General features: G+C 40.0%; 1 protein-coding gene across 4 annotated transcripts; it reads right to left on the reverse strand.

Annotated features, from left to right (window-relative positions):
* Positions 1 to 425: 425 nt before the first annotated feature.
* Positions 426 to 23,829, reverse strand: UBE2D3 (ubiquitin conjugating enzyme E2 D3). 4 transcript variants are annotated; one of them, XM_075032217.1, is made up of 8 exons: positions 23,663 to 23,829; positions 8,763 to 8,826; positions 8,646 to 8,677; positions 5,955 to 6,032; positions 4,994 to 5,099; positions 3,522 to 3,615; positions 2,943 to 2,992; positions 426 to 1,919 (listed from the first exon to the last, which is right to left on the reverse strand). In XM_075032217.1, the coding sequence occupies exons 1-7, from the start codon at positions 23,684 to 23,686 to the stop codon at positions 2,944 to 2,946; spliced, it is 447 nt and encodes a 148-aa protein (XP_074888318.1). In that variant the 5' UTR covers positions 23,687 to 23,829; the 3' UTR covers positions 426 to 1,919; position 2,943. The 4 variants fall into 4 exon arrangements, with proteins under 4 accessions (XP_074888318.1, XP_074888326.1, XP_074888299.1 ...); XM_075032225.1 differs by lacking the exon at positions 23,663 to 23,829 and adding an exon at positions 22,736 to 22,795; XM_075032198.1 differs by lacking the exon at positions 23,663 to 23,829 and adding an exon at positions 12,909 to 13,043.
* Between the last annotated feature and the right edge of the window lie 513 nt (positions 23,830 to 24,342).

Here is a 24,342-nt window from a genome sequence, read left to right on the forward strand (position 1 = left end):
AACAGAGCCCAGGTTTCTAAATTTCAAGGCAACTAGACTTTAAAATAAGTTCACTTTCATAGTTTAGAACCAGAACAAACCATGTCCAAACTACATATTCAAATTTTTATAAAAATTAAGGTTTAACATTTATTTTACATCTAGCTTTCCACATCCACGTGGGGACAAGGAATCAGAATGTACATAACTATAAGCAGTGCATAAGTGGTGCCAGTGCGAAGTCACAGATGCACAATAAAGTGATAGTACAAGACTGGAGAAAATGAAGCTATGGATGTTAAGAATGGAGACAAAAAAAAAAAATCAAACAAGGAAAAAATATGAAGGAAGAGGGCAGGAAAGAGGAGAGCCGGATGTTTAATAATGCCCTTGTTGCTGCAAAGATAAACTAATGGCACAAGACAGTGTTTCTTGTAGAACAAAAATCCAATAGCAATGAGTCTTTATTCACGTTTAGTCACCTGACATGAGGAAAGTGTCTGTTGCATTAAAATAGTCATCAATGTAAATGGCAGCATGGCTGAACAAGTCCTTTTCAATGGTAACGAACATCCCACATAGTAAAGTCACTTCAACACAGCCTCATGACAATTCCCACATCAAAACAGTACTTTATTTTATATTTTTTTGCCTCATCATTACTCCCACATTAAGATCTTTCAGCTGTCAAGTGTACAAGGTGAAGAAAAAGGTTCTCAGTCAGCAAACACAGGTGCATCAGGAAGTATCTCCACAATACACCACTTCAGATCTGCTGGGTCCCAAGTCCATCCTTGAACGCTGGGCTCCCAGCACCAAGTGTAGCACACTACTAAGGCTACACTACTATGTTAGCTTATTAATTCTGCATACATCAGGCCGAACAATGTGTCAACCTGCAACAGACTGAGCATTATAACTGAAAATGGCAAAAGATTCACTCTATTGAACTTTACATCATTATTTGATGTTAAACAATGAGGCAAATCCCAACAGTATATACAAAAACCAGCTTTGCTTTTACAAAAGATTTTGTTTCCCATATTGATTAATCCAGGCAGCTAACTCATTGGTTTATGCAACTTTATTGAAGAAAATAAATCAATTACTAGTAGAGCTATTAGTTGATCACTCATCCATTGACAACTTGCATCATTTATTCAGTGCTATATTAAACAGTGTTTTGGAAGACAGATTAACTAATAGCTCCAAGCCTCCTAACAAAATTTAAATGAATTACAAAAATGTTCTTAGACCCTATTTTGGAATACAAGGGATGTTTGACTTCCAATTTCCATTCTCTGTAAAACAAGAACTGGTCATTCCTTTATTGACATGCATAAGATACATCACATTTTCTGTTCTGCTGATGCTATAGATTCAGTACCAATTCTCCAGACACACCAGTTATGAGCAAAAGTATATAATAAAACCTCAGTTCTCTAACACTGGAAGGTTTGGAACAAGATGGATGTTGCTACAGCAATGTTACTTCTTTGATGGGAGAAAATTGAACATCCATCTCCCCTCCCCCCTTCAGGTGATATCTTCAGCATCTGTTAGAGCAGTGAGGAATGTTTGTTTTTAATCTCATAACCAAGTTAGAATGAAGACATTGGCCACATAATACACATGCTCCATTAAAAAAAATTCTGAATCTTGGGCAATTGTTCCTGTGTAACTACTTTACAGATTCTAAAAGCAGTTATTGTCCAAAGCTGGAAGAACTAAAGTCTTCTCAGATGAGCATGTGCATGAATGGAAGGAGGTAAACAAAAAAATAAAAAAAGATGAGGTCTGATAGGGGAGCAGCCGGATAAGAAAATCAAAAAAGGAACAGTAATTTAAAGTTTATTCCAGCTATAATGCAGGTTATTCTGACTTAAAGGTAGCATCACATGGCATACTTCTGAGTCCATTCCCGAGATATTCTGTTGTACCTGCAAACAAAACCAGGAATTGTTAGTGTCAGCATGAAAATGACAATTTCCTAAACAGTTGATTATTAAGTACCATTTTATCCCCATCTCCCTATTCTCTTCACACCAAGAGAAGTCTCTTTCTGTACTAAGATATACTTGAACTGAAAGAACTGAACAAATCCCTCTCTAGACTAACTAGGATATTCTCTAATTTATATGAAACTCTTCAAATTCAAGACAAGCAGATCTGCTAGAAGTCTGTTATGAAAAAGTACTGAAGGGGAAGGAGCAGAGACCACCTGGGGTGGGAGAGGCAAGGGGAGCATTTTGTTTAAATATTGTCCTTAGGTAAAGGTTATAGAGTATCACATGCCATAAGTAAAGATTACTTGGTTAATAATATCATTGGATACAGAATGTCTATTTTCCCATTTTAGAGTAAAACTATTCTCTTTCCACATGAATGTACTGCTCAAACAATTTTAAAAAAGTATGTCAGAAGAATATTTAAGTACACTACTTCCACAGGAACTGAGCTGACAATTAGTTTATACTTAACTCCATGCTTGTCAGTAAGAAGTTAATTTTCAACTACACAAGCAGAACATAATCCCCATACATTTTCCTAGTTTATATGTAGAAGACAGACACTGCTGAGTAATAAAAAGTTGAAATTTGGATTGCCTAAATTCAGCCATGTTTATGCATGAGGTCTCACTACAGGGCACCACTTTTAATAAAACTCTGACAAAATCTGGGTAAATACTTACCAGAACAAGTTGACAAGCTGGCTCAAAACTTGGTAATTATTTCATACTATCTTTTTTTTTTTTTTTTGGCCATGCAAGAGCAGTATCTGTGAGAAATAGTGACTAGCCAACACATTTCACACTAACCAGAGATCAAGCTGTTAAATATCGAAGTTCAGTAACTGGTACATCCACTATCTGTTAGTCAATCCAGTGCCTTTGAGCATGCAGCACTCAAGTGCTGACAAGTTTTCATTTTGTTAAATGCACCATAATGTGCAGATATTCTTACCCTACAGCATAGCGTATTTCTCTGTCCACTCTCTTGCTAACCTATTGTACCTAATTGGACAAGTATATTTAGCATTAATATATATATATATAAAAATATATAAACCAAACAAAGTCTACTTCATATGATTCTTACCTGTGCAAAATGTTAAAAACAAGTAAGAAAAAAAAGTTGTTTCAACAGAGATAGGAAAAAAGTTATGTAGCCTTTTTTCCAAGGGGACCACCAAAATTAAAGGCCAAGCCGCTACCAAAAGAAAGCACCAAAATAACAAAGCTATCTTTTCCTCAATTCGAAGATCTAACTATATTCTATTTATGCATGGTAAGCAAAAAACTGGGCAATACATACTATAAAATACTGCCACACATGTGAGTGGCAGTATGTGAGAACCCACAATTTCAGATACTAAGCCCCTTTGTTTTTAAATTACACACTACCAAGAATAGGTACTTCTTTGACACGCAAGTTCTCTGCATCCCAGATTTTCACAAAAGGCTCACTCAACACAATTGCTGTCTGACAATGCACTCTTAGAAAGTTTGTTAAAATATTAGTCTTATGCAACTCTGTACTTACTTGTCTCTGTCTGTTTTATAGATACGTGCAATCTCTGGCACTAGTGGGTCATCTGGATTTGGATCACATAACAGTGAACAAATGGATAAGAGAACTGTAAAGAGAAAAAGAATTCTCAATAGCAATACAGGAGCAACAATCTCAGAAACAATGGAGCACAGATCTTTGCATTAGCACACTGTTGGCACAGGAGAGAACCTAAAAAGCCTTTTTCTGATATACAAATTTGTAACCTACTCTAAATAAAAAGCCCAGAATTACTTAGAAGTTTGTAAGAACTATTTGTTTCCTATTTCCCAATACTTACAGCTGTCAGTAAGCACATGAGAACAGCACTGTTGTCCCCTGCACTATGATGCAATGTAGCAGCCAACAAAAGCACATTATGTATTCTGATGACCGGCATATTCCGTGGTTTTAATCACTAAAACTAGAATTTCACATATTCTGATGACCAGCATATTCCATGGTTTTAATCACCAAAACCAGAACTTCCTAACTAAATTTTTTTTTTAAAGTCAGACTGAATTCTTTCTCTGTTGTATGTAAGATAGCAATACCCTGATCTGCACTGATAAAACTACATGTATGTTGTAAAATAAAGGAGTAACGCTGTTGTAGGCAGCTACGAGGACTTCACCCTCTACTCTCACAGCAGTTTTGAAAGAAAAACAATAGTGACAGCATTAAAATGTAGGGAACCACATTCAAATAACAAACCTACTCCTTGGACAGACAGGAATTACAAGTTCTATAGACAAAGGAGCACTTTGATGGACCTTTTGAAGCCACAGTGACCAGTGGCTTTGAGGCAAAATGAAATCTGATCATCAGGAAAATACTTGAGAATTAACTGCTATTTACTATAGTAAAATGAGGAAAGCTACAAAGCTTCAACTGCAGCACAACATCCACTTTTCCTGAAGGAAGTAATGTGATACAATGCCAGTGCACAGTGGCAGAAAGCAACATGTATCAATAACAGTTTGCTTTTATTCATCTACCACAGAGATATGCTAATATAACTCTTTGTGTAATTCTAGACAGACTCAGTCAAAAAACTACGCAGATTTCATTATTAAAAACTGACAAATTATCTTAATTAATATGCAAGTGTGTATCTACATGGACAGCTGCAAACAAGCAGTTTGTCAGCCTTAGCTCAAATACACCACCACAGGCCTGTTTCAATCCAAACGCTGGCAAATTCCTCTGGGACCAAGCTAGTAAGCTCTGCTAAGAATACTGAAGCAAGTAAGTGGCCAGACAAGGCCTTAAACAACCACATAGCAGAAGGTGTGAGAATAAACAAGTATCCATTAAAAACACAGTAAGATATCATTATCAAATTGGCAAAACACAGGCTAGAATGAGTAAGGGAAATCAACAGGCAGGTAAGAACTCAAGACAATCAAAGCTAAAAGCACAGTATTCAACATGAGATGGAGACATTTCTCCTTCACACAAGTTACCTTTAGAAATAGTTAAAGCAGGAGACCACTGTGATCTTAGAATATCAAGACAAATGCTGCCATTACTGTTAATATTTGGATGATAGATTCTTGTTGTAAATGCAACCTGCAACAAAAAAAAAAAAAAGAAAAAAAAAGAAAAAAGAAGAGTGTGTTTTGGTCTGTGACGACAATGACATCACCCTTTCTTCTCAGTCAAGCTATCAGTCAACTGAATTTACTCTAAAAGAAAGGGATTAAGCAGTTAAACTGCATCAAATTCATGGAAATGCACCCAAGCTACAACCTCTCAGTTTCTAATTCCATTTCAAACAGAGACAGGGCAAGTATGAGGCTGTATTTTAATCACAGGTGCCTACATCATGATGAAGACACAACAGAGTACCTGAACCACAGTAACACTGCTATCACAGATCTAAAGAACTTCAAACATTGCGGTCACTCCAAGTGTGCACTTTCATATTGACTGAAAATTAGAAGACAATGCTAGCAGCTGATAAAGCTACCAAAAAAGCGTATTTCACAATTACTGCCCAATTCTAACAGATACCATCTTCACTAATTTTAGGCACTCAGCAAACTAATCCCTATCCATAGTGTCACATTTGTATAGACCAACCCAAACAGCTACACTGTAATACTTGACAGTCCCCTCAGCAAGAATTGTATTACAATAACACAAAGCTAATGAGTTTTCCTATAACTTAAGAAAAACGGAAATAAACCCAAACATAATTCCAAGACATTCAGAATTCACACATACGAATTTGCTCCTAAAAATACATGCTAACACACTCATTCTTGTGGTAGTCAGAGAGGGACCTAGCCATCTAATATACTGTAAGAATGTGTGAAAAGAAGTGAAAACTTGACAATATTACAACACAGATGCTGGAAGCTTCTGCCCTGCACTTGGTTCTTTAAAAAGCACTTACTTCACAAATGATAAAGCAATACTTACCTTAGGTGGTTTGAAAGGGTAGTCTGTAGGAAAGTGAATTGTCAAGAAGAATACACCACCCTGATATGGACTGTCATTCTGTCAAAGCAAACAAATAATTCTCCTATTATCATCTTTAGGACACTGAAGATGTTGTTTTTAAACAAATAAAAGGAGAGGAAATTTGTTTAAACAACTGAACTTTTTAATCCACCAATACAAGAGAGATGCAATTAACATTCAATTACTACTTCCTAAGGTAAGCGATACAGAACGCATACAGGTCAGTTTCTGTATGGACCTCTCCCAGCTAATGCTTCATAGAAAACAGCTTCTCTGACAATCCACTCAGGACAACTTGGCAAAAGCATCCAAATGCCTCTGAGACAGCTCCAAGAAGTAGTGTTAACAGAGCTGGGGTTCTGTCACGTTCAAAAACCTCAGGTTCTGTGTTTGGAGCTTATTTGTTATAACCACCCAAGTTGACAGTGGTCATGGAGAGCTCTAAGGGCCTCCCATTGCCTCTTAAATACTGTCCTTGGTTTAGGCATTGCTCAGCCCTGCAGAAAACCTATGAATACAGAGCTAACAACTTGTTCCTTGGGAAAAAACAAAACGAAACAAAACAAAACACTCACCCAAAAAACACCACACCAAAAAAACCCCCCAACCTCAACAAAAACAAAACACCCCACCCCCAAAGAAAAAAAAACACATAAAGATTAAAGTGAATTCTTCCTCCCTTTCTGTATTAGAAATTCACTGTAATCTAGTATGGAAGTGTACTTTACATTTCCCTGCTCCAAGGAAACAATTATGGGAATAATACATCAGGCATTAACTATTAGCAGTAAATCAACATGTGGAAGTAAAAAAGCTGATAGTAAGCAGAGAATAAACAGAGTGACTAAATAGGGATTGCTTAAGTTACTAGTTATGAGAACAAAGTTGTAAGAAGTTTTTACTTGAAACTACAACTAAACTTCTGAAAAAGAGCTAACAATTTCATTGTTTAACCTGAAGACTACAATGCTTTTAATTCCAGATTCAGGGTGAGGCAAAATGAATTAGACACACACAGAGCACACTCCTGAATTATTTGTAAATTGGATTTTCATATTAATTGCAAGAACATTTCACCAATGTGAGAAAATAACTACATCTTTCTTAATTAAATACTAGAAAATGGAATCCTGCCACACAAGGGACAAAAACCTGAAAACATGTAGTTTATACCCTAAGCAGTCTCTCCTGAAAACCTAGCAATCAAGATATAATCTCTTGCATTTGGTCAACAGATACCATGTGAGGCCTGGAGGAGCCAGAAAGCAACCATTTTACTGCACATGTTCTGGGGATACATTTTAGCAATTACAGAAACCCCTCCTAGAATGTGTTAAACCAATGCAAGCTCTCTTGCATCTATCTAAGAAAATCACAGCCTGTATAATACCCTATTGCAGAGGCAGAAGGCCAGATGAGTGGTTCTACAATACTCATCTGTTATTAAAAGCACTAAGCAACACCACAGGAGCACTAGAACTACTAACACCACACTTCTGTCAGGATACTGCCCGATCTTGAAACAGGAAAGCAGACCTTTTGGCACCACAAAAAACATATGGCAAAAAAGGAGCTGTACATTATTAAACCAGAAAGGGAAGCCAAGAATAATAATCCCTATTTAAAATCAACTCATGTTTAATACCTTATGACCACGCAGACACCAGCCGCATAATATCATACTCAATATAGTGCAGAACATTCCTTGCCATTTAAGCATGAATATAGCAATTAAACAATTTTATCTTTTTGAGGCGCCTAGTTACAATCAATGAGGACCAGGGACTTTGGAATGGACAGCCATTTTTCCAGTCGGGTGAACCTCTAATAAGCACATTTTCCATAGCGATCTCCTGAAACCACACTTGTAGCTATATATAAAGTCAGGGCAATTCAGCATCACTGATACTTAATTCCTACTCTGTAGCATCACCAGAAGCATCACATTGTGGCTGCAGGTCTCCTGGCATCCAGTATTTGTCATCTTAAGTTACAGAAGGCTGTTTTCTAAATATAGATAACCAGCCCTGAGAACTCCAGATGTCAAGTGTTTGCAGGTTAGGTTTTCAGTAAAGGCAAACATTTGCCACCTTTATTCTAACAAGGAGAAAGTCACATTCATGTTTCAGATGCTTAGTGAACATTTAACACAGACTTTTTTCCTCCAGTCATAACTGGAGCCACACATTTCAGTGACTTTTTCCCTTCTATTCTTAGAACTATTCAAGATCTCAGTACATGACAACAGACCAAACAAGGATACCCTGTTCCATTCCAAGATCCACACAAAAGCATCCCAAATAATTCCTGACACTGGGACCAGCTCCTAGTACAAAGTTCATGCTAGATTCAAACTTTAGAAAAAGTTAAATGCAAATGAAGTTTCTAGATATTAAGTGGTAATGCCTAACATTGGTCTAGAGATCATTTCAGCTGAAATGCAAGTCCTCATAAAACATTCTAGCAATAAAATAATCAGCAGCAGCCTGATTTTCCCCCCCTCCTTCATTTTCTGTTACTGTAAGGAGTACCTCTAGAACTAAAGCCTGATAAGGGGAGTTAAAAAAAAAAGTAGAACAAAACCCCCCAGTTTCCTCCTGAATAAGAACTACCAGTTTAATATTACATCACAAGAATTAGGATACTTACAGGTCCCATAATTGTGGCTTGCCAATGAAACACTACAAAAGAAAAACTCCGCATTATTATCTATGCATGATATGCTTTGAGTTAGCAGAGTAGAACACAAAACTTAAGGTTACTTACTGTCATCTCCAACGGGACCTGCTGAACACTGTGCTGGAGGATCACGGGCTAGGTCACTAAGTTCCTTTAGGAAAAACAAACAAAACTGTTCAGAGAAGGAACACTAATGAACTCAGTCTTTTTCACTTTATGTCCAGCAAAAACCTTTAATAGTTTTTCCATATACAAACACAGAAGAATGTGCAATAACAGCCATTAGAACAACTAGATCAGTACCAAAACTGTGTTTATAAAAGACAACGAACACCAAAACTAGCTATGAAGGTTAACAGCTACAATGACTATGCTTTTCTAAATAAATATCGCTACTGTAAAGACACCCCTAATGAAGAAGGGACAGAAAGGAGAGCGGGGGACACAGCATGAAGTGGGCAAAGTCTAACCACTTTCTGATCAAGATTTTCAAGGATTCAGTATTAGAGAGAAGGCTGAAGTGAGAAGAGAGAAAGCAATTGATGAATCTTCATGAAACAGAAAGCACTATATGTGTAACATCTGATATTAAAAACCAGAACAGAAAGAAAAAAAAAAACCAACCTGACAAACTGACACAGAAACTCAGCCTCATTTTCCCCACTACCTCCAGCAGGGATATATCTTGCACAGATTGAAGTAGACAGGAAAATTAAAGAGGCTGACAAGTCTTAGAATCAGGCAAAATATCAGTATTTTTTAATTTTAAACTTCACATTTGAGACAAATATGCCTTTAAAATTCTGAATAACTGAGCTGCAGAAACAGTTCTCTCCCTCCCCATTACAGCAGGAATGAAAACAGAAACTTCAGATGGAAGATTCCTTGTGTAGTATCAAAGAAACTCAGCATTAATTTGTTTAAACACTCTGCAAGTTACTTGTTTGGACAGTGTCTTTTAAAATTAAAGTTATACTTTCAGTTGAAGTATGTAACAGATACCTTCCCTCTTCCCTGCTCTCTTTTGAATCTAAAAATGGCTTCAGGAGCTTCTATAAATCTGCACTTGTCAAGGCATCTAGAAATCATGAGAAAAGGGAAAACCTTCAGTCCCTCTCCCATATACCAACAGTTGCACGCAAGTTATTTTGCTACAAGTCTACACAAGCCATTAAGACAAGAACCTTCCATTACTTTTTCGGACATTTAAGAAACCCAGGCATACCTATTAAGCTGGAAACATGCATATTTGGACCAGGCAGCTAACTGTTTTGCCTGGGAAGATCCTAATGTACATCCTTTAAGTTTCACAAATTCTGCACTTGATAAAAATGTAGTAAGCATAAGCCAACACAAAATGAGGAAAAAAATCCCTACGTTCCCAGTAACTTAAACACCTTGTTCTTTGGTAAGATGATAGCTCCTGCAAACACAGAGAGGATAACAATACTTCAACATGTAGAAGTCCATATATTAAAAAAAAATCCCCCAGAACCCACACCAAAAACCACCCCCCTCAAAAACACCAAGAAAACTTATTTCCCCTCCCTGCACGTGCTAATTTTGATGAACTTTCCAATTAACCAGATTTCAGTTTTGCACTGGAATCAGACTGTTTTATAAAATGGAATTGTATCAGTTCTGATAAGCAATGGCACAATGAAGTTAATATTACTGTTCATTTCACTGCTGCTGTTATTTAGAAGCATGGGCAACAGCTCTTTCCAGATCATCACAGTAAATCCATTTAGAGTACATTTATCTACACTCCCCAGTTATTATTGGGGGTCCCTGTGATAGACTTATTTCTGCCATGAAATATCACATATTATGTTGTTCTGCACCCTCTAGAAAAATTTGCTAAGTTAGATTTATATTATCCATATGAAGGCAAACAAGAAATGTAAAAGAACCTTCAGATAAAAAGCTTTTTAATTTTCAGGGTGGGTTGGTGGGGTTTTTTTCCATTTAACAAGTACAGCAGGTTTCATTAATCAGGCTTATTTCTCATCTAAATGTATTTTTCCAGTTCTAAGAATAATAAATCATTTCCAAAATCTGAGAGAAAAAAAAAAGATATTTTGTCCCTTAAAATAAGCTGTAGCAATAGAATAAGCAGAAAGACACAAATATTACTATTTCAATGTAGTTGTGTAGTTATTACTGGGTTATTTGAATTGATTGGGGAAGATGATCAGATCCTACTTTTTTTAAACTATCATAGGGACTAAGAATTATTAAAAGGCTCTTTATGCAGTTTATGAAAACTACAAAAATTAGTAGCATGAAGACAAGGACAAGAAAAGATCAGCATAAAGTGGAATGTCACAGGTATATGCATTAGACTAGAAAGCTTTTCAAAAGGTACTACTATCTTCAGAGAAATAAGAAATTAGTACTCAAAAATAGTGTTTTAACACAGCAGAAAAATTAGAATATAACAATAATTCAAAAAGTAAATAAGTGGGATTGCAAGTGTAAGACAAATATTAATAAGTCCTGGTGAAAAATTTGTGCAAAAAAACCCTTCAGTAATATTAAGAATAATTTACAAGCTGATACACGAGTCTTACTATTCGTCTCGTCATTTCAAAATACGTGTCCATATAGTTACGCATTTTAACCACTTGAACTGTTCTAGAAAACAAACAAGCACCTATTTTCATAAGCTAAAGGACTAAAGTTTTGTCTAGGCCAAAAAACTTCAGTAAAAAAACCTAACTGTGCTAAACAAAGCAGTTCAAAATACCGGTAAGGTTAGGAACACATGGTAAACCACTCAGCATTTCAACCACAGAGCAAATAATTTACCCACTGAATTCAGAAAGAAAAAAAGCTGAGGCGGCACACATGCTTGTATTTGCTTCTCCTAGGTACTATGGTCAGAAGAGTAAAGTTTGGAGTAAAGCTGTTTGCTTCAGCAGAGTGTGAAGTGTCATGGAAGAACTCGGGCAAACATGAAACAAACACTGGCAAGCTCTGCCTGCTTACAGTAACACCAGACCCGTTTTGTCTCCCTGTTAAGTGTGCAACACTTCACATCCACACAAAAGGAGGGAGGCTTTTTGCAACAAGGGAATGGAAAGTTCTCTGTGTAGCTTTAAAAAGGGCCTCCTTCTGAAAGCTACAACTCTGCTGTATCCAACAGGCAAACTGGAATAACTGGAAACTAAACAAGCAGGGGCACATGGGCTGTGATATCTGGAGCGCAGTTGAAGCATTTCATTCAAGGAAAGGGAGGAGCTTTTTTTTTTTTTTTTTTAAGTTTCCCACTCAGCAGCAGAAACATGAACTGACTGACCTTCCTTCTCAGCTTAACAATCTAGAGCAACTATTCTGTAACAGGAAAATATTTAATCTGAAAAATATTTCTGACATCAAAACTAAGTTTCCTCATTTCCATGAGTTGATTAAAAAAATAATTTTTAAGAAATCGGCTTATAATTATTCCCCTGCTTTCACCCATTTCTGACCAAGAAGGTAAAGACCATGTTAGGTTTCATTTTACAAAGCAGATTTTAACTAGTATTTTAGAATTTAAAAATGTTCCCAACCATTGCTCTGTAAAATTTCTACATGTAAGGGCTTTATGCTTCTAATATTCCTTCTGTTACAATACTATCACCAACTTTGTTTCTTTTTGTTCACATTGAGTTTCAGTAGTGCTTTCCTTTGTCAAGAGGTACTAAGCTACATCCCAAACTTTCTTAAAAATCCCCAAAGTAGAACCCACATTTTTCTGGAATCAGCTGGTATAGTTTTTCACTTTACAGGTGGCTTAAGAAAAAAATATAAATTTCCAAGAAGTAAATTCCAAAGACTTTACATAGAAACAATAAGCCAAATTTCAGAGTTCAGAGTGATGCGTTATATGCCTACCGGAAAGGATTAGTCTTGAATTACAACTGTGACTAGTAGTCTCTGGCACTGCCGGAGGCTTCCGGTACAGCTCCAGCACATCACCATTTCTGTGTCCCAGTTTCCAAATATAAAGTTGCGATAGTTCCTACCTCTCCACAAGGATGATTAGTCACTTAGAATTTTACAGATTTAAACACTGTTTAAGGAGCAAGCACCAATGCTACTGTTAGAGGACAACGGTAACGCAGCATATACAAGAAGCAATACATGTACAATTTTACAACAAAAAACTGAGAAATAACTGGAAATAATTGGAAAACTGAGAGATAACTGGAAATACAGCATCAGTACCAGTCACTGCAACAGACCAACCTGCTTTAAAACAAATTCAACACCATGGTCTTCTGCCAGTTTCACATTAAGACTGTAGCAAGACATAGTTTTACTGGTGAAACAGCCCCATTCTTAATCTTCTCTATTCTCTTTCTCTACAAATTCATCAAAAAGCTAAAAAAAAAAAACAAAACCACAACAGTATTTTCAAGAAAAAAATGCTTATAAAAGCTCATCTGCTTGTTTTGCACAAATATAATCATAACTAACATAGAAAATATGGCTTATGCTTCAAGTGACGACCCAAAACATTGACATGCAAGTACAAATGCAGGACCACAACCCTATTATAGCCCACAAAAGTGTCTTTTTAAATTTTTTTTTTTTGTACAGAAAAGCTGCTAAAAACCCCTCAACTCCTCTCTACCAGCTACTTAAGAAACTACAGAAATCATTTAAAGGATGAAGAAAATTTAAAGAATGACAAACGATACCTCATCCAAATATGCATGAGCAAGGCAGTGAAGGAAAATACTTAAGGGAACTAGTTGCTTTTCTAACAGAATTTTTCAGGTCTCAGCAAATTCAGTAAGAAATGACAGCCTGATGTCTACCAAGCTGCCTTCTTGCAAGGTACCAAGTAGAGCAGCATCTGAGTCAGCTCCTTCTCTTCCCATTTGTCAGAATTCATACTCCCTGTGGCACTACTGCTACATTTTTCTAGTTTAAGCTGGAAATAGCCAGGGATTATTTTTAATGATAGTAGCAGCTGACTTAAATACAGAGTGACAGAAGATCACTCATTTTCCTCCACAGGCATAGACTCACAGTTAGATTTAATATTGGGTTGTAAAGATTTAATATTGGTTTATAACAAAATTATTTGTTAAAATGATATACTGCAGTTCTCTGGTTTGTAGTCAAGAAAGCATAATGGAAAAAATGGGGTTAATTTGATTTAAGTTTCCAGACAATAACTCATTCCACCTTGGAGGGCACGAAAGGTGATATGCAGTTACATCAGAAGTTTAAATAAAAAATAAAATTAAAAAAAAAGCAGAAAAAAAAAGAACACTTAAGCCAAACAGAAATAAAAAATTCAACATTTATAAATTTGAGTGCTTGTCTAATGTTGTCTATGTCAAACAGGTTATTTCAAGCTCTAAGCATCCAAAAATTCATCACTGCATTAGTCTCACTCATTAGCTCACAGTTGAAAACAGCTTTAAAAAAGAAGGAAGGATTGAAAGCAGCTATAAAGGGAGGGGAAGAACATTTAAGCCTGTTTGAAGATTAAGAAGTGTCAACCAGCAAAGAACTACTGCCTCATCCCACACACCTGCATTTGCAACATTTGTTTCAGCATGAAAATTAATTACCCCTGGAAGCAGAAAATAACAGTTTGAAAGAACACTGAATGTGGATTTCCAAGCTGAATAAGAACGCAATGGCACAATACACATCACAAGACAAGTGTAACCAGCAGAAAATTATCAGTTTCAAACAAGCTGGCCTTTTGGCTAACACTTAATAAATGGATAAAAACAACATATAATGACAGTGCATAATACAGAAAGATGTAGGTTCCTGTCATTTAAAAAAAGACATTAGAGCAAATATGCAGAGAAAACACATGAAGAGCAGTCACAGAAAACAGCAAGGGCCGAAGAGCACAGAATAGTTTTTCAAGAAACCCAAAACATGACCAGGAATGTGACAGTTGTGATTGTCCCCATCCTGATTATTCTGCTTGTTTTATTTTTCATGGTTCTCCTTTCTCAAGCCTTCAGTACTAAATTTTTCAGGCTACACACTGCATGTTGTTTGTACAATGTCTAGCAACAATATCATAATGGTATATTAAGAGACAAACATAGAAACATTCATGTTTTAAGCCTTGCATTTAAGAAAGGAAATGCCAGACTGCTGTGCAACTGTAATTAAGTCACTTTGTGTGCTTGGACTGTGATACAAACTACTCAAATGACTACATGCTATCTTTTCCAAGAACCCACCTTTCAGTACGCGTCCTTTGTGAATGAGACTATTGTCTACAGCTCTTCTCATCTGTTCCAAAATTTGGAAGGTGTACAACATAGGTAATGGTTTTTGGCAGATTTCAGTTACTGCAGCTAAAATGGCTCTCTATTGTATTCCAACCTTTCACAGAGTTCACTGCTATAGCTGGACAGATCCAACTGGAAAAAGAGCTCAGTTACCAACTTTGCTTTCTTGGTCACTCACTAAAGGCATTCAGAACAAACTTAGAAAAAAACGTGGCAACTACACACCTATAGCTGTGCTCTGAACTCAAAGGTATGGCTTGTTCCCCCCAAAGTAATCAAAACCCACAGCAGCTGTCTTACTGAAGATGAAGAAAATCTGACTGCTTTACACACATCAGTTCTGAGGTATTGTAACAATTACCATTCCCCAAAAATAACAGAGCTATTAAAACACATATGCTTATTGTAGGATGAGGGCCATGCACATTGACTGAAGTACGTTGATGGCTAAAGTGTGAAGTGAACACTGGTTAACTACCCATCCATTCAATGATAACTGGGTATTTTAATTCTGGCATTTCCAAGCTTTTGAGTATCGGACCCTGAAACTTAGCATACTTTTCATTTGGAGGTTTTTCCTGGAAGAACCACACTGATCTTTGGTTCTGTAACCCAGGACTACAATGCAGCCCTCAGAGAAAGTAACTGGTGTAAATGGGCCAAAAGAGAAGCAGCAATATGCACCTAGCTAAATGAAATGGAATGACCAGAAAAACAAAGGGACAGATTAAATTCGATACAGACAAACGTGAAGTGATGCACTTGGAAAGAAGTTTATATTCAAAGGAAGGCACTCTGGCCTGATGGCTACTACTCAGGAATGAGATTTTGGCATTGTGATAGACAATTTCACACAAATGCAAGCTTAACACTCATTAGATGCTGGGGTTTGGCAGCATTACAGGAGAGCCTTCCAACACGCTGCCCCGCAGCTTGTCAGGACACAGTAACATCACAGCAGAACCTCAGCCACCAGCATTTGACACATCAACCAGAAGCAGCACCTGTATGCGCACTGCTCTGGACTTGATGTGATCGAGGCCTCCTAGAGTTTGCCAAGCCTACAGAAACACCAACTTTGGGTACTGGTAGCGTACGGGACAAGTTTTTGTAGAGAACACAAGCAGCCTTAATTGGGCACTTAACCTCGGTAAGTCTGCACTTTCTGAATAAAGGTACACGAATTCTCTATGTTCTCAAGGAAATGTATGGAAATAAGGGCCATATACCAGAAAGTTATAAAATTAATATTCTAACAAATAACATGTCTGTAATCAGTGTGGTGAATTCATTGTTTAGATAAATTCCAGAATAATATATTGGACTACAATTATTTAACATAATGAACTCTGCAAGTCAGCTCTGCTTTTAAAAAGCTGTCTTGACTTTTACCAGTCCGTGTTTTGTATGAATCCAAAGATGCATGTAAAAGCTATTGCAATATACTGTATGGGTATAGTCTATGAACACAACTATGTGGGGATGATTACACTAGCTTATCTACAGCTGTACCATTATCCTATCATATTATGCTATTCTGTTTAACTACCCTTCATAATGGTTCTGTTTTGAACAGCTAGTGGTAGAGATGCAAAACTAAGGGTCTGTCTATAGGATTAGGTACAGTTACACACAAAATCAGTTCACACTGAGCCAACAGAGTGTAAAAAAAAAATTAAAAAAAAAAAATCAAAAACTGTTTCTGGAGTGCAGCTGCTCTTACAGTTTAATTCCAGCTCAGCTATCTAGAGGACACTGATGTCCACAAGGGTCTTTAAAAGGCAAAACCAAAACCAAAAAAGTATTAAAAAACGTATTTATGAGCAGACTGCAACCTGAATTAGGGGAATGAAAGAGGGCCATTGCTCTTCTGGCAAATTGTCATTCAGGAGATTCTCCTATATTATTCAGGGCAAGAAAAAATTAAAACTAAGGCTAAAAGGACAAAGTTTGCAGTTATCTGATTTAGAGAATTATCTGGCATTATTACCCAAATAGGCCAGCAAAGGTTGGGAAATATTGCCTTAAAGCAGGACACTCATATTTACTATAAACCAAAAAGAGCTCTTGGAAGAGCTCACAGAAGTGATGAGCACGTGACCAACCTAACTCCAGGTTACAGAGAAACCTCACTATAAAGTTAACTGAGAACTTTACACAGTCCTCATGCCCTCCATCAGGAAGACCAAAAGCACTTCAGCATCTGCAATAAGTTCAGCTTGCAACTCTGGTGTCCAGATGCTTGTGGAAAGGATTAAACATTTGTCTCCTCCTTTTTTTACTAGGCCCTAACATTTGCAAAGCAGTCCGCAATCCTCCCACCTTGCTTTCTTAAAACCAAAATAAAAAAAATCACAATTACACTGGAAAAAAACTGCAAGAGATCTTGAAGATGTCTACTGTATCACATCTCAAAGGGATGAGGTTCAGAACAAAGGCTTCCTTTACACAAAATTTTAATACTGAAGTTTACTTAAGAAGGCTCTGAACAATGTTTAAACAAAATTTAAAAAATCCCCTCTATCTATTTAGCTTTTAGTCCTGAATCCTGCAATGCTCTACTTGGCTCATTTTTCAGTATTAAACCTTGTCTGCATCCAAGTGTTTTATGAAGAGTAGCCAAAGGCATAAACACCATTTTAAACTTGTGAATGTTAACTTTAACTAATATTTTTTTTTTTTGCAAGGCTTCCCCAACAAAACCTACCACATTTAATGCATCAGATCAGTGCCCCATAAAAAGCCCACTGAAGAGAAAGTTTTGTTTAAAAAAAGCTCCTGTACTTTCCATTTAGAGTTTGAGGTATTAAATTTAGATTCAGAAAGTTTACAAAACTGTCCAGAATGTGCAACTCAGTTTCAGACTCTCTGATAAAGCAAACTTGACAAAAAGCAACTGCATATAAAAATGCACTACTGACTGCAATCATATATACATCCTCACTGCTCCTTTAACTTCTTACCCCAATTTTTTTTGCATATTTGCATATTTTTGCGTATTATATGGCAGATTACTACATCACATCAGTCCCAGCAGAAAATGTATGCCTGTAACTCAGCCTTTTCAATGTAAGCTATGGCATCTTAGCCTAAACTATCAACAAAAGTCAGCTTATACTGAGATATCAGACCTAATGCTGAAGTGCAGACAACACGTTCCCATCCACCAGCTCTGATGCAAAGGGGAGGGACCTACACAAGAACACAGGGCAGACAGTTAAAGTAGCAAAACCTTAATTTTTGCAACAGAAAGATTTATCGCAGATCACATATCAATGCCCTAATCTGAGTTACACAAAAGCTCTACCCTTTTCCACTCCTCCTTACCAGCTGTCACTTGACATCTCAGACAAGGTTAAGAACCTCCATCCCCTCTCTCCTTTAACAGTTCAACCCCGTGGATGCACAGAAAACATCCGTGGGCAGGGGATGATGCCAGGCTCGACGTGGCCTCCACAAGGAACAGAGATGCCTTTGGCAAGAGGCAGTTTACTGGTCTGTATTCAACAGCTGCTACTTACAGCTGTTTACATCTTTCCCCCCTCCTTTACCCATTAATGTGAGCGCAAAGGGCATTGGTGGTTCAGAGCTGGTTACACACTGAGGAGGCAGTTGAAGGGAGCTCATTCTGTGGAGATCTACATCAGCTCTTCTGTAGAAGAAACGCACACAGGGAATAATAGCAAAAGCATTGGCTTACTTTCAAAAACAGATATTTAAAAGCTGGAATGATTGTAAAGAAAATGTTGGCTGGACATCCTTTTTACGCTGTACATTATCCCACCCAAACCCTTAACATACTAGAGAACTCCCGTTTTTAAGGTATGCAAGAAGTGCCCATCTAATGGAATATTGATCTCTGAAGTTCTACAAATTACTTAAGTGAGATTACTATCCCCCTCTCCCCCCCCATTCCAATGCACACATTTAAAGATCTATGCTGACTGGGAACTTGTTTCACAAGCACAATGCCCAGTTAACAGGAGAAATCTTTAAGTTACTGCAGTCCAGACTTTCTAGTTAAGGAAGCATCAATCTTCCTTTCTCAAAAAATGACCAGTTCTTAAAACACGTCCAAGACCTTAATAGTAAATGCCAGACTTGAATATGGGTATCAAACCTACCTAATTAAGAAGCATGATTTCCATTTTAATGAAATTCGTTTCGTAGTATGTCACTTCTGACTATTCATATAAACTAAACCTTAAACAGAACTTAAGTGATGACAGCTTTCGTCTGATGCTGAATAATTTTATTCTGACTTAAAAAACACTGAAGTTCTTTGATACTAGTGCTTCTCAAACTCCATTACTGAAATTTCATGATTTAAAAATCAACCACTGCCTTCTGGCTCAACATGACCCTTCTAACCACCGAGTGCCATAGCTGCACACTGCATTACCTCCTTGAGGCAGGACTTAAGTCTACCCCTGGATACTCAAAATAGTTAAGGTGAATTAACCAAAATAAAAAAGGTAATTCAACACAGACAGAGAACATTCACAAAGGTTTAAAGCATTTTAACTAAGCTTACATTAACTGCATTTCATTAGTTAGTTAATCTTAACTTTCTGAGCCCTTAAACAGACAAATCCAGACTTATTTCTGGACATTCATTCAAAGCATAAGATCAATCACGTAACTTCAAGTTATTTAACTATTTTGAGTAAGCCTAGCAGATTAAATCCAAGACTGCCTGCAAAAATAAAGTATTGTAGGTTTCATCCAGAGAAGAAAACTTAATTCCAAACAGCTTTTTCTAGTTAAGCCATTTTTTTTTTCAAATTTCACACTAAGTTCATAAGAAAAGAGTAGCAGTTTAAAACAAAAGTAATAAGCAGGCTTTATAACTAACTGAATCACCTCTACAAAAGCTGCATCTTTGGTTAAACTAATGCAGATTTCCATGCTGTGTTCATTGCTGCATATTACATCCAATCTCTGAAAATTTTATGGATGCCTCCAGGGTTAGTAGCGGTTCTTACTATGAGCATCTGGAGAAGGGGGGTTAAAGTTGCAATTAGTTATACATCTAGGGATAGTGCTGGAAGCTATAGCCTTGAGGAAAATAGTTATTTAGTCTCCACTCCACCACTGTCAATGGAAGCCTTCTATCTGCACTTAAGTAGCGATAAATGGTTTTGCCACCTTCAGCCTTTAGCTTCCAGGATGCCAACTCCACTTAAGATTTTCTAATAAAATACCCCGGCATAATGATGCTGACTTGTGCTATGCTTAACCGAATGGACATAAAACACAGCAGGCACAAGTTTTCTTAAGGATTTCACAGACGAGATATTTCATGCATACATCTCCTATATTAATTCTATTTTTAGCCTATCAAGATCACCGCTTAGGTCTTTTATACTACCTCACTTTAAGGGATGCATATAGCAGTGATGAAATGGATGTGTATCAATGCTGTAATGTTCCCAAGTTTTCTCAATTTTATGCATTCCCAATTCCCTACTCCTACATAAATGTTTCCCTACTACTGGATCATCATCACTTGAACTGGAAGGGCCAACATGCTGTAGCAATTATAGGATGTGCTTTTAGCAGATACCGCTCAACACTTCAGACCAACACAATGTGTCACCAGCATGTATCAAGCACTTAGATACAAGCTCATAAATCAACGTGAATTTGTTGGAAATTGGGGGAAAAAAAAAAGAATTCTGGGGGCAAATTTCATTGTCAGGAAAGGAAACAGTTAAAATTAAGATGTAGGTTCACATTATTCCACAGCAAAAGCACTTGCCCGTTTTAACAAAACTGCCACTCTTGTGCAAAGCAAGCCGTATCAATAAAAGCAGAGTTTTGCCAATTGAATGCAGGCTACCCTCAGGGCAGATGGCACAGATGCGATGAGCTCCAGCATAACATAATCTTTCTGGGACTGGCTACGTACCTGAGAACTACTTCAGTTTGAAGAGCGCTTTATAAAGGCTGTTCCAGAAGTAGATAACCCAACACACAACACATGAATAGTCTTGTGCTTTCATTTCCAAGCCAAAAGTAGAATTTGCCAGTTATGCTTTAAGTAGGGGTTGTTTTATTTTGAATGTGTAACATACTTCAGATTAAATTTACACACACTAACGCAGTCTGAAAGTCTGATTCACCCAATAAAGAGTTTTATTTTGCTTGATACATCAAGTCCACACAGAGAGAAGCAGCCAAACAGACTGAAAATACCTTCGCTGGTGCATTTGGGACGTCATCTGCTGCAGAAGATGATGAATTCTAGTCCTGACAGGTAATACCACAAGTCAGACTAAATCAGCTATGTGTGATTACAATGTTCTGAGGTCCTGGTCTCTCTTTAGCCTGTTCTGATTGAGTGCCAACAACGTACTACGAGGAAGCAGAGTTTCAAGGTCTGATCTGTGACCTTACAATTGGAAGACAGGGGAGCCCAGCTCACCAGTGACAGAGTGCCATTCTCTGGCTTTACTGGTTGGCAAGATTAAAAATCTAAATCCACAACCACCCTGTTACAAAATTGGCCCTGCTATTTTTTGATTTCAGCCTCAACCCCAGTCAACATTCATATCAGAAACCATGCCTGGGAAGAAAACAACTTGCAAGCAATGGTTTCAGTCTAGCAAAACATCACTTTCCAGGTTGGCAAATACAAAATCAAAACTGTAAACCCTATGTGAATTTGGAAGTGTATCTTGTAGCGTGGAATGATTAAATTGATTAAAAATAGTACCTTCAAAAAAATGACCAAACCCAACCAAAAAACCCAATAAAACCAACCAAGCAAAAAAAGAACCCTAACCCAACTGTCTCACCAATCCTAAACTCTAGCAGTGTGTAAAGGGAGAAGCTTGCTACTACACAGTGCCATAGAGCGTAAGGACCAATACAGGACAAGAGGCTGCATACAACAGGCCCAAACCTTCAAGTCAAAGAGATGACTTACTGATTCAAGAGTCACACTGACTCGCTTAAAGGTTCTGACCACCAGATTGCTACGTAAAGTGGGGGCTTGCCTTGGTTCATATTTGACAATAAATTCTTACCTGCAGCGCCTGAACGTGTTTCATAAGCATGAGCTGATGACAAAGCATACCAGGGAGTATCCTAGCTGTGTTTCAACTCAAATGATATCATCCACTAATACAGGGGAACAAGTTCTGATGGCAGATTCAAAAGGAATTGTTTTGAAATTCTTGTGAGAGCATAGCTCTAATTCAAAGACAATCCATTTAGCTACCACTAATCCAGAACAGATTTAAAATTTTCAGGGATAACAGAACTATCCTTTCACTAATAAATTATAAATAACCTCACTTTGACTAAAATACACCCACAAGCACTGCCAAAGAGATGTGAAATTACAGTAAGACTAAGAGGTGGCAAACTTTATACACCATCTATAAAAGGTGTTTTGTGCACCAAAGTTTAGTTCGCCGATTTCAGGACACGCTGACTTTCTGCCATCTTGCCAGGCTACGAGATGACCAAGAAACTCCTCTCAGCTCTTGAAATACGTAAATGCTCCACGTAGCTCGCGTAGGAGCACAGATCAACAGCGACTTCCCGGTAACGCCACTGCGCTCCCATCGTGTTTGCAATTACATCCCAGCAATTCCCAAAGCCGAAGCGCTGCCACCGAGAAACCCTGAAGCAGCCCAAGCGCAACCTCAGGTCAGGAGCCTTCCTCCCTGGGAGAGGTTTAAAAAAAAAAAAAAAAGCCTCAAAAAAACCCAACAAAAAAAAAAAAAACAACCACCCACCAAACAACAAAAACCAAACCACCAACTAACAAACCAAAAAAACTTCCATCACCTCGGCATTTTTTCCGAGTTAGCCGCGAAGTTACTCCACCCGGCTTCGATTGTGCAACGGGGAGGCGGCGGCGCGGTGCGCGCTCCCGCCCGGCGCGGGGGGCGAGGCGAGGCGAGGCGGCAGGCAGGCAGGCGAGGCGATCCCCGGGCGGCGGGAGGGCCGAGCCGGCCCCGGGGTAGAGGGCGGGGGGAACGCGAGGAGAGGATGGCACCGCGGCAGCTGCTCCGGAGTCGACGGCAGCGCGGACGTGCGTGTGTGTGTGTGTCATGTTATTGCAGAAAGCGAGAGATCCCGGAAAGAGCCCGAACTAGGCGAACCCGCCGCCATCTTACAATGCGGGAAAGAAGTTGCACGCCAGAGGGAAGAGACCGGCCCGAGAGGCCGGCTGCCTGCCCCGGGGAGGGCCGCGATCGCACCCAAAGCCCCTCCGCCGCACACGGACCGGCACCATCCGGGCCGGCCGGCGGCGGAGGGGCAGCGGCGGCGACGCCACCGCCGCGGCGGGGCGGCTCCGGCTTGCGCTGACATTTGAGCGTCCCCGGGAGCTGCCGCTCCCCGCCCGCGGGACCGGCGCCGCCCGCGCCCGGGCCCCAGCCGAACCACCCCGCCGCCCTCCGGGGCCCCGGCCGACCTCCGAGGTCCCGGGCCTAGGCCCGAAGAGAGCGGCCTCACCGCCCCAGCCGGGCCGCGGCCTCGCCGGAAGGAGCCGGCCGCTGCCCGGCCTCGCTCCGCCGGCCTCCCGCCTACCCCTTCCCCCCCCCCCCCCCGCCGAGCCCGGCTAGCACACCCCCGGACCCGTGCCCCTCTCCTCCCGGGGCGGGGGTGGGGGGGAGGAAGAACCAAAAATAAAAATAAAAAGAGACCGAAGTGGGGAAGGCGGGGGGGAGGAGAGCGGGGGGCAGGCGGAGGAGGAGCCGCGGCGCTCACCTTGTTGATGCGTTTCAGCGCCATTGTGTGCGAGTGCCGCCGCCGCCGCCGGGCCCGTCTGTGCGCCGCGGTGACTCCGCGCTCCGCTCGCGCCGAGGGGGGGCCGGGAGGGAGGGAGCAAGCGAGGAGGAGGAGGAGGAGGGGGAGGAAGGCGGAGAGGGGGGAGGGGGCAGCCGCGCTTCTCCTTCCTCCGGAAACAGCCGAGGGGGGCGCCCGACCGGAGCGCGGCGGCCGCCCAGAGTCCTGCCTGCCTGCGGGCAGCTAGGCCGTGCGCCGGGGAAGCTGCCGGGAGGAGCGCTCCGCCCGCCCAGCCCGCCCGCCGCGCTGCTTCGCCGCCTCCCGTCAGCGCCGGGAGGAAGAAGGGGGCGGGGAAGGGGGGAAAGCCGAGAGGCGCCGCCCGCCCGAGAGAGAGAGAGAGGGCGCGAGAGCCCAGCTCCGCCGCCGCCGCTGGCCAGGCCCAGACGCCGCGGGAGGGCGGGAGGGAGGCGGAGCCGGCGGGGCGGGGCGGGGCGAGGCGAGACACGCCGCCGTCAGCGGCGCCCCCACTCGGGGCGGGACCAGCGCCGCCGGGCAGGCCAGGCGCATGCGCCGCCTGCGTCTGCTGTGGCTCAACCCCGCCGAAGGAGGGGGACGATCTCGCGAGCGGTAGGCGCCGGTGCCGCGCCGGCGCGCGGGGAGGC

Source organism: Buteo buteo, chromosome 1 (assembly GCF_964188355.1).
Source record: "Buteo buteo chromosome 1, bButBut1.hap1.1, whole genome shotgun sequence".
Taxonomy (NCBI): domain Eukaryota; kingdom Metazoa; phylum Chordata; class Aves; order Accipitriformes; family Accipitridae; genus Buteo; species Buteo buteo.

Coding starts and splice junctions, on each gene's coding strand:
- UBE2D3 (XM_075032198.1), bottom strand. CDS start 12,974: ATGTCTTGCTACAGTCTTAATGTGAAACTGGCAGAAGACCATGGTGTT. Junction 6,033..8,645: donor AAGCCACAATTATGGGACCT/GTAAGTATCCTA, acceptor TTGCTTTGACAG/AATGACAGTCCATATCAGGG. Junction 2,993..3,521: donor TATAAAACAGACAGAGACAA/GTAAGTACAGAG, acceptor TTGTCCAATTAG/GTACAATAGGTTAGCAAGAG.